General features: G+C 34.7%; 1 protein-coding gene across 4 annotated transcripts; it reads right to left on the bottom strand.

Annotated features, from left to right (window-relative positions):
• Nucleotides 1-3,666: 3,666 nt before the first annotated feature.
• Nucleotides 3,667-10,152, bottom strand: LOC106756382 (pentatricopeptide repeat-containing protein At1g03560, mitochondrial). Of its 4 annotated transcripts, none has more exons than XM_022778784.1 (4): nucleotides 7,413-10,152; nucleotides 6,386-6,562; nucleotides 4,875-4,919; nucleotides 3,667-4,759 (listed from the first exon to the last, which is right to left on the bottom strand). In XM_022778784.1, the coding sequence occupies exon 1, from the start codon at nucleotides 10,077-10,079 to the stop codon at nucleotides 8,217-8,219; it is 1,863 nt and encodes a 620-aa protein (XP_022634505.1). In that variant the 5' UTR covers nucleotides 10,080-10,152; the 3' UTR covers nucleotides 3,667-4,759; nucleotides 4,875-4,919; nucleotides 6,386-6,562; nucleotides 7,413-8,216. The 4 variants fall into 4 exon arrangements, with proteins under 4 accessions (XP_022634505.1, XP_022634506.1, XP_022634507.1 ...); XM_022778785.1 differs by having other exon boundaries at nucleotides 3,667-4,745; XM_022778786.1 differs by lacking the exon at nucleotides 4,875-4,919.
• Between the last annotated feature and the right edge of the window lie 739 nt (nucleotides 10,153-10,891).

Raw genomic sequence — 10,891 nt, 5'->3', positions numbered from 1 at the left:
TGTTTTCATATCAAATCTAGTGTGTAAGAAGCTCTTTTGATAATTAGAACAAGTCTCAAGTGCATCAAAGTCCATGAAAGCAGTGTAGTGTCAACTGATATGGCGTTGAGGGGCAGTTTTTGGTGTTGAGCGCCACTGCTCCAGGGGTGCCAGCGCTGAGTGCTACCATTCCAGTGGCTCTAGTGCTGAGCGGTAGCTTCTGGGCGTTGAGCGCTATCGCACCAGTTTTAGTTTATTTTTTAGGTTCTGGAAATACCAAATTTGGGGTTTCGGGTATCAGTTTTGGACATTTTTTAGGTCGTTTTGGGGGGTTTTAGATCCTTCCAGAGCTATTGATGAGGGTTTCAAAGTTGTTTTCCTTGTCTAAGTATGAGTTGAAATGGATTTTCTGCTGTTTAGTGGTTCTTCTTGGATTGTTCTTGTGTACTAATGTATATGGAATGGTTTCATGTGATTTTTGATGACTTGTTGGGGTTGTTTACGATCCTTTGAAGTACAATCAATGATATATATGTTTGTATGCAATGTATATATAAATATATGGTTTATATGAGAATGAAAGTGGTGTGAAATGTAATATGAGAATTAGAAAAATGTGTTAGGAGAAGAATCTCAAAGAGAGATTCTATTTTCTAGCAAGTTGTAAGAGAATGCTTAATAGAAGAATACCCAGGTATCCTGATATTCTACCAACCATTTAACTCATGTAGAGTTGAATGGGATGGCGGAGAGAATGGTAGGAGGTCTTCACCCAAGCCTCCAGGTTTTAGGAGTAGAAGGTTTATCTCATGGTGAGTAGGTCGAGTTATTCTTGTTTATAACTCTGCAAAGTATAAATACTACTATGAGTGCATGCCCGCAGTAGTCTATATCAACATCATATCCGGATAAGTGAGTATAGTGGTCTTGTGGTTGTATGAATTGCTTGTTCTTGAATATTGTTAATTGTTAAACTAAATTATTATCTCAGACCTTATTTGTACACTAGTTTACCCTTACTTTTGTGTTGTATATTTTTGTGTATGTTTTTCCTTTTGCAATGATCACTTTAATGATGTGAGCTTAAGGATGATGCTTTTTCAGTCTTTTATTTTAATAGTTTTATACTACTTAAAAAGATTTACATTGGCAAAACTTCGAAAAAGTAAATATTATAATATGTTTATTTAAAAAATGAATTGTAATATCATAAATTGCTATTTCTGTTATAAAAGACGGAATAAAGCGTATCTTTAGATTAATAATGTGTCAAATTTAAAATATTTTAATAAGTTCCTTTTCTTACACTACAATTTTTAGAAGATGAGTTTAATCAAACTTCTCCAGAAGATTAAGATGTTACACCAAACACCAACCACGACATCAAATACACTTACTGTGTTATATTTAGTAACATTAGTTGAAAGTTAAAAAACTAACTTAAAGTAGGACACAAATCATGTCTCATTATTCTGTTTCATCCACAAAAATATTCAAATTAAAAGTTACTTTTGTTAATCTTTTTCATAGTCTTTTAAGGGAGAAGTTTCATAATTAATTACTTTTATTTTTAACTATTCATATTATCTCTATTTTGGTAAGAGTTCACTTTGGTTGGAATGTGTTAAGTTGGTTTCGTTTCCAAAAAAATTTCAATTGCGTTTTAACTTTAAAAAAATGTCTTAACTAGATCAGTTTTTAAAATTATTAATGGTGTTAACGACATTCAGTGTAAATCTATATTTTTTTTTCAATTTTTCTTTAATTTTTTCAAATTAAAAAATTAAAAAAAAAAATTCTAAAAAAAATTATTATATGTAGATTCTTAGTGTGACACGTGATCACATGATACTGACGTCACATGACATAATACTGTTACCTATTACCTATTAGTGTCCCTGACAAATTGTCTTGATTTTAATTTAATTTGTATATATGTTTTTTTAATTAATTTAGTTTTAATTATTTTCAAAATGAAACGATAATTTTTATCTCTAAATTAAAACAAAATTTATTACTTGTATAGATATTATATTAATATTTAGATTAAAATAACTTTTTAACATATTATATTATTATATATTATTAACATATGTTTTGTTAATAATGACTTTAACAACAAAATTTTAGTATAAATATTTATATAACATTAATATAAAAAATAAATTTGGTCTCAATTTAAAGTTAATTAGATTTATTATTAATATAAATTTATTAATTAATTTATTTTTATAAAATAATAATTAATAATATATTAGTTTTAAATGTATTTTTTGTAAAAATATTTATATCTAATTAGATTTAATTTTATAAAAAATATGAATTAATAATTATAATAATATAATATGTTAAAAAATTATTTTTAATAAAATATCAGTGTAATATTTATATAAATAATAAATTTTGTCCTAATTTAAAAAAAACAATATTATTTTATTTTGAAAAAAATTGAAAGGAACAGAGATACATATAAGACCCAAATAATTAAAACAAGGATATTTGACATTAGTACGTAACAACAAAAAATTTTACAAAATTTTTAAAAAAATTAAAAAATAATTAAAAAAAACATAGATTAAAACATAGACATGTCATTAATAATTTTTTTTTAAAAAAAACTAATTAAAAAAAATTCAAAAGTTAAAACAAAATTAAAATAATTTTAAAAGCAAAGACGAATTTCACATATTCCCACTAAAATGAGATTATTTTTATAAACTTTATATTATGGCTAATCAATATAATAGGTAGAATATATTCAAGTATAATGATAAAAAAATTATAATAATATTATTAGGATGACAGCGTGTCGAATCGAACATAGATAGTGTCTACCACATCCTCATTCGAAAAAAAAATTCACTCACTAGTCATCTGCTACACGTACGAATACATGCTTAAAAAATATCCACAAATATTTTAAAACCCGTGAATATCCACAAATATTAAAAAATATATTTTTATAAATTATTAAAATAAAATTAATATATACATATAATATAATTAAATTAAATATAAATTAAAATTTAATATTAAAAAATTTAATCTTATAAAATATAAATTATAATATCTACATCCGACTTGTTTATAAACAAGTATTAAAATACCGCTACTTATAACCCGTAAATAGAAAATACTCATAGATATCAACTATCTGTTATGGATTTTATCATAGTGTGGATTTTTTTGTCATGATCCAAATACACACTAAAATATAAAAGTTCTTAAAAAATAAATAAATAAAAGTATCCCAATAATAATATCAATATACATATTGTTTATTAAAAAAGAAATTAATGAAACATTCTTATGTTATAAAGGAAAATGAAATTAATGAAGTTGTATGTTATAAATGGATGAATAAAAGGTTAATAATAAGATAATGTATTATATTTAAATGGATTTTTTAGGTTATATTCCTTTTCAAATACCTAGGCAATTATTATGATGATGTGTTTCGACAGGTTTCAACATTTATTTTCCTAACGCAAGACAAACTGTCTGGATCATATCCTTTTCAAAAGTTTCATGATTATATGAAAGTGTAACAACCAATCATGTGAAATTGTCGAAACGTGTCTATACGAGATCCTCTTCATTAAAAAATCAAGGCAAAATACAAGAGTTTTGAGAAATATGTGTATGTGTACTTGTAATTCGAGGACTTGTATAAAAAAACACATTATATTATGAAATGACGTAGCTTAATGTATTATACGAACTCAAATTAACATGTTTTTCGGTAGGAATTTGTAGGACCTAGAGACTAACACTTTTTAATGTGTCTTCCTTCAGTCTGGACTGCTCACTTTTCTATGGTCGGTTAGTTTTCAATGTGGACTGCTTGGTTGACTTCAATTTTGGTCACTCGGTGGACTTCGGTCTTGACCGGTCGTCATGGTCGAACACATGTGAGGTTGAATGATAGAGTACCTGCAAGGGCGAATGGTCAAGCACTTGTGAGGCCGAATGACCGAGTAGTTGAACACTCGCAACCATGGAAGGCTGAGTGGTCGAACACTTGTGAGGTCGAATGGTTGAATGCTTGAACATTTATAGCCATGAAAGGCTAAGCAGTTGACATCGAGTGGTCGAACACCTATGAGGCCGAATGACTGAGTACCTGAGTGGCCGAATACCTGTGAGGCTGAATGGCCAAGCAGTAGAGGCCGAGTGGCCGAACACCTGTGAGGCCGAATGGCCAAACACTTGTGAGGTCGAATGGCTGAGTAATTGAACACTCAAGGCCATGGAAGGCTGAGCAGTTGAGGTCGAGTGGCCGAACAGTTGGGACTGAGTGGCTGAATACTTGTGAGGCCGAATGGCCGAATGGTTGAACAAAGCCGCTGAAGTGTTTTGGTCCTGTTGGTGAGTTTTTTACCAGGTGATTCATGAGTCACAAGGGATGCTTCTTTATGTTGTAAATCCGTAGAGGCTTTGTTGACATTGATGGTTTCTTCTATCGGGACCAATATGTTAGGGTGTGGTTGACATGATGATGCTGAGACTGCGTCCTTGCCTGGTTCCTTGTGGTTTCAGTGGGATGCCCCCCGACCCCACAATAGGCGCCAAAATGTTTAAGTAGGGATTTGTAGGACTGAGAGACTAACCTTTTCCGATGTATCTTCTTTGCTTCTGAATGCTTGGGTCACCTACCTTCCTTCAATCTGGACCGTTGGCTTCTCTATGGCCGCACGGTTGCCTTCAGTCTTGGCCGCTCAATGAACTTTCGTCTTGTGTTGTCACCTTCTTGGCAAAGGAGGTACCTGCAAAAGACATTCTGACGCTCAAGTTGGGCGTGTGATTGAAGAGCTTTAGCTTTTGATTGAATATTTAGTGAGTGGTTATCACTATTGATAATTTGGGAATATGAGTTGAATGTGAATAGAACGTACCTAGTTGTTGGTCCTAACCTCGTATTTATAAGTCATCTCATGGATCTGATTTGACACAAATATAATAAAATAAAAACATATTTACCTTTAGATTTGGTCGGTTGTTCATAAATAACTTTATCAATATCTTTAATTAGATATCTTTAATTATTTTATCTTGTACTGGACTATTGGTCCAATAACTTAAATACTAACCCAATTATGACCCAACATCAATAGAAACCATTTAACCTAATTGACCCGCGTTGTTACAGTGAATAGACTGAACGGTCTTCGATGCTAACTCCCTGTTACATACCATACCTATTCCCCTCAAGTCTCTTGAGGGTTTGACTTTAGTCATGATTAACTAAAGTTGAGAATGTTTTGTCATGATTATATATCACTTTTATGTAAACAATTATAATAAGTATTTAAAAGTAATCATTATGTATAAAGAATAACAAGATAAAAATAATATGGAATTATTCTTGAAAATTTATATAAATAAATATTTACTAAGAATAATATAAATAGATAATTATTTTGAGATATTTATTATTGATTTTAGTATTATATTATTAGTTATAATTTTTTTTTGTTTAAATGTGAGAGTTTGTTAACTTATGCAACGATGAAAAGCAGACCGTGATAACGAGGTGAGAGCATGCAAACACTAACAACCCAATGAGGAAACATAAAAAAAGAAAAAAAAAACAAAACAAAAAAAACAAAAAAAAAACAAAAAACAAAAAAAGAAACAAAAACAAAACAAAAAAAACGATGCAGACAAAGTGAAAAGGGATTTAATGGATGCTATGTTTAAAGTTAGTTTCACATTTATTCTTATTATAATCAACATAAAAGCCAAAAAGTATTACAAATTTATCACCACATATGTTTTTACTATTTTACTTATAAGGACGTGTTTTATAATATTTTCTTGTATTGATGTAATGTCACATATCAATTTCATGTAAGACACATGACAACCTTGAAAAAAACTGTATTCTCATAACAAAAATTTATTTCGAGAAATATAACTTAGAATATTCTAAAATATGTAACCTAAAATATATTTTTTTTGCTTTTTTTAGAATATATAATTCAAAATATAATTTTTTGTATTTTAGATAATATAATCTGAAAACATTTATCAAGGATACAGGTCAAAAATTCTATCACAAATAACATTTATACCTCAGGGACATGGCATGACAAATTTCTTGATTCATTTACACTAGTTGCCATCGCCACTACAACACCTGCGATTTGTTTCTATTTATTGTTTCTTTTTTTCCACTACTTTTTTTACTCTCTTCTCTCGTTTTTTATCTTCATTCTTCTACTTAATACTCAAGTAAACTATGTATTATGTATTAACACAATTACTCAAGGGAACTATGGCACCCAAATAATATCAAATCCATTACAGTCCTACTGCACTGGAACACTACTTCTACAGCAATACATCATACTGATTATGGAAATGGAAGATTAAAACTGAGCTTCAAAGGGGGAAGAAAAGAAACCTTCATTGAGAAACCAAACCATGCCTTCAATCGGATCTTCCGTCCACCAACCTCAACCATACAATAAGACTAAATAGTGGCAGACCTACTCTGACACCTTCAGCGACTGGTGAAGTTGCTGCCGACCAATTCCAGCGCCACCATCAAGATGCAGCGTTGCCATCGCCACTACAACACCTGCGATTTGTTTCTATAGTTATGTAATTATTTCAAGTCTTGAACTTGGTGGTGTTTCGTTTTAATGTTATTGTTATTTGAATTTTTAGACTTACTATTAAGAGGCTGTCTTTCTTTATTCTTTAACAATAGTAATGTTTCCGCCTTTTTATTATTATCTATATGTATTTTATTCTTTTATCCGATATGGTTCTGTCATAACCGATATGACTTGTGATATATTTCTGTAAAGGAATTTTGGGTTACTAGCTAAAAGTGACAGCATGATGAATGCATAAATGAAAAAAAAAAAAAAACACATTATTTCAAGAATAACTAAGAATAACAAGAAGAGAAGATATTGTTATCAACAAAATTAGTTTCTTAGTTTGTTTAGTTTGTATTTCTTGGACTTATACAAAATGTTCAATTCAAATTGTATTGAGGTTAACCAATTTCAAATGTCAACAGTATCATATAGCTAAAGGTGGCAACTTCATGAGTGTATGAATGAAGATAAAGAAAAAGAGTAAAAACACACCATTTCAAGAAGAGTAACTAGGAGCATTGCAAATATTCTTATTCACAAAATTAGTTTCTTTTTTTGATTCAGTTACACTTGGGAGGGGGGATCGGTTTTCAGTGATACATTTTGTTTTGTAATTACAACATCAATCAAACTGTTACCGGCATGAATCAAATAGAACAGACAAATTGTTATATATTAATGCAATTACTAAAGGGAACAATGTCACCCAAATAACATCAAATCCATCTACAGTCCTACTGCAGTGGAACACTACTTCTACAGAGATGCATGATGATTATAGAAGATTATAAGTGAGCATCAAAGGGGAGGAAGAAAATAAACCTTTAATGAGAAATCACCCCTTCAATCGTATCTGCTGTCAAGCCACCTCAACCAAACTTACTCAAAGTACCACTTCACACTCATTGATGAGCAAATTTCTAATATTCAGAGTATACTTTCTGCCTTCCGAATACTTATTAGGATTTTGAAAGCTCGACCAAAACTTTGAGTTCTTGATTACCTTAGCAGGGGGCTCACATTTAAATAACAATTTTCTTCATACGCTTTTACCACAACTGAGATCTAACCCATTTTTGTTATTTAAACATGTTATCCACATGTTACACTCTAGGGTGCACTGGTGCCCAAAAAATGTTGTCCTGCACCTTGAGTTTTGTCTAATTACTTTTTGTTCAGTTTGATGCCCAATAAGTCACTTTACCTGGACACTGAATCCAAAGTTAGTCGGATATACAGGCTAAAGAGATTTAATTTAGCATCATTCAACATGAAACTGAACACTTATAACTTAAAATATTAGATCTTCAAATGATCCACCCTCGACTCCTTGCCTGTATCCATGAAACCTGAAGCCATGGTGTGACTACAAATGGGGACCAAGCATCAGTATTCCTATGATCATCTGGTCGGTCAGGTTTGCAACCACGAAGAAGCCAAATAAGTCTAAAGTCACTTTCCCCAAACATTCAATCCAAAGTTACTTGCCGATTTAACTAAGCACCCTTCAAAGTGAAACAACACACATTTGGATTGAAATAGTATATCCTGAAATTGTCCATGTAAAACCCACATAACAAAACTTCAGGGACCAACCATTGAGTCTACAGCTCAACTTCAAGATAATCAGCTGTTGACGAGGGTTTGGAACTTCACTCGCTTTTTAACACTCCGCATTCGATCATACCCAATACCAATCTTGCTGTGCATTAACTTAATCGCCAAATCCGCATTACCAGCCTTCCTCAAGGCATTGATCAGCACAGTCCGAACCTTTCCTGGTATTTCCCTACCCCTATCCACAATCCCATCAGCCAACTTGCAGGCCTCCTTTACACGACCAGCCTTGCACAGCACACCAATCATGTCCTCATAGGCTCTCTCCAGAACAATCCCCATCGGGGCAAGCTCATCCAACACCCTGCAGGCCCTTGCAACCTTCCCTGAAAGACACAGCCCAATTGAAAGAGCCCTGAAACATGCAGCATTCGGCGTGACACCTTTGTCGATCATCTCCTCCCACAGCTTCAGCGCCTCCTCGTTCCTCCTCTCCTTGAAGAGCTCACTTATAAGTATAGTAAAAGTATAAATAGTCTGCTCACACCCCTCTTGCTCCATCCGCCTAAACAACACCAGAGCCTCATCAACCCTCCCACTCTTGCACAAACCATCCATCAGAGCATTGTAACAATACGAATCCGGTGGACACCCCACTTCCGCCATTTCCTCAAACAGCCTCTCCGCCTCATCCACCCTCCCAACCTTCCCAAGCCCATCAATCAAACTCGAATAGAACACAGCATTCACACCCACCCCATTACCCTTACAAAACCTAAAATAACCCATGGCCTCCTCCACTTTCCCACTCTTGCACAAACCACCTACAACAGCACCATAAGTAACCTCATCAGGCTCAACTCCATCCACCTTCATCCTCTCCAAAAACGAGAGCGCCGCATCCATGTTCCCGCTCTTGGCATAACCATCAATCATGGCAGTATACACAGCCTTGTGAGCCACACAACCTTTCTTAATCATACTCTCAAACACAAAACAACCCTCCACAACCTTCCCCTGCTTACACAAACCACATATTGTTAAACTATACGCGTGAGAAGGGATTTTCGTTACCAACACTTCATCCTCCTCCATCTCATGGTAAAGCCTCACGCACGAATCTATGTCACCCTCATTGTAACACGCCTGCATCAGGGTCATGTACGTGGCCTCATCGGGCGGAACGTTTTCAGCCTCCATTTCGCGAAGCATGGCGAACGCGTCCCGCGTTCGCCCGACCTTGCAGTAGCCTTTGACGAGCGTGTTGTAACTGACGACGTCGGGCTTGGGCGACGCGCCTTCCTGCATTGATTTGAACACGCGCTCGGCGGAGTCGACGAGGGAGGCGTTGACGAGGGCGTTGAGGAGGGAGTTGAGGATGATGAGGGAGAGAGGGAGGTTGTTGGTCGTCATGGCGCGGAACAGCCAGAGGAGATCATGGATGAGGCCGGCGGAGGCTAGGGTTTTGGCAAGGGAGTGGGCAGCCGGGAGGGTGATGGGGAGGTTGGCGTGGCGGAGGCTGGCGACAGCGGCGGGGAGGGAGGAGGGGGGCAGGAGGGGGAGGAGGGACACGTGGCAGTCGAGGGAGTGGGTGTAGTTGGGTTGTGTGGCGGCCCAAGAGAAGAAGCGCGTGGCGGTGAGAGGGTCGGAGAGGGAGCGGAGCGTGTGGGAAACAAAGGCGGGGGAGAGAGAGATGAGGTATTGGCGGCAGAAGGAGTCGAGGTTGGACTCCATGGAGGGAGAACCGTCGAGGAGGGAGATGATTTGAGGGACCCACGGAGAGGTTTGAGGTGAGGAAACGACGTCGGAGAGGTTGCAGAAGGGTTCCACCACCTCGCGCGGCGGAGGGAGGAGTGTGCTGAACGAGCGCCGTGCATTGTGGCTGCGCAAAGGGTAAACTCGTATGAGTAGCGCAAGGGCTACTCTTCTCATGACTCTCTCACTATTTTGTTTGTCAATAGGTCCTGAAAAAACAACTGCGTTTTATTTCTGTGTTAAGTGTTTGTTATTTGGGTTCTTCAAATGTATGGTTCAGTTCTTGAACTAAGAAAGAAAAAGTAAAAGTTATTTATTTGGAGTGAGGGAGAGAGAAAATGAAAAGAAAGAATGAGAAATTAAATAGTTTAAATTAAAAATAATAAGTAAAAATATATAATAAATGTGATTGGTGTAAAGAAAATAAAAATAATTATAAATATAACAGAGGGGTTTGTTAACACGCGTACGCCTGTTTTTCAGTTGGTACATTTTAACAATGTGTACCTGGTTATAGTAGACAAAAATACTCTCATTTATCATGGATTCTAAGTTTTAGGGTCAAGGATATTTAAATAATTTTTATTCTCAAAACTAAAAAAAAAAAAGAAACCCCCAAACCCTTACTTACCCCCTCATTCCTCTCAACCATTTCTCTTTCATCTCTCTCACTCGAACATTTTCTCTGTCATCCCTATTGTTACCCCCAAATAAAAAAAAAATAATAAAAAACCCTTACCTAACCCTAATTCACCTTCCTCACTTATCCAATTTGTTTCTCTCTCGTCTCCATACTCTCCCTCAGCCACACATAACAACCCGCGACATCGTAATTTGTTGTTCTTGTTCTGTTCATTCATTTGGAGGATGTGTTATATATTTTCCCTTCTTATGATTATTAAATTTCATTTTTAAATTAAATCACGTAAATAAAATCTTCATAAATCAACTAAATTTTCATACATCATTTACACATCTACACCACATTT

Source organism: Vigna radiata, chromosome 2 (assembly GCF_000741045.1).
Source record: "Vigna radiata var. radiata cultivar VC1973A chromosome 2, Vradiata_ver6, whole genome shotgun sequence".
NCBI classification, from domain to species: domain Eukaryota; kingdom Viridiplantae; phylum Streptophyta; class Magnoliopsida; order Fabales; family Fabaceae; genus Vigna; species Vigna radiata.
Note: the sequence above shows the minus strand (reverse complement) of the source record. Positions and strands in the feature narration are given on the sequence as shown.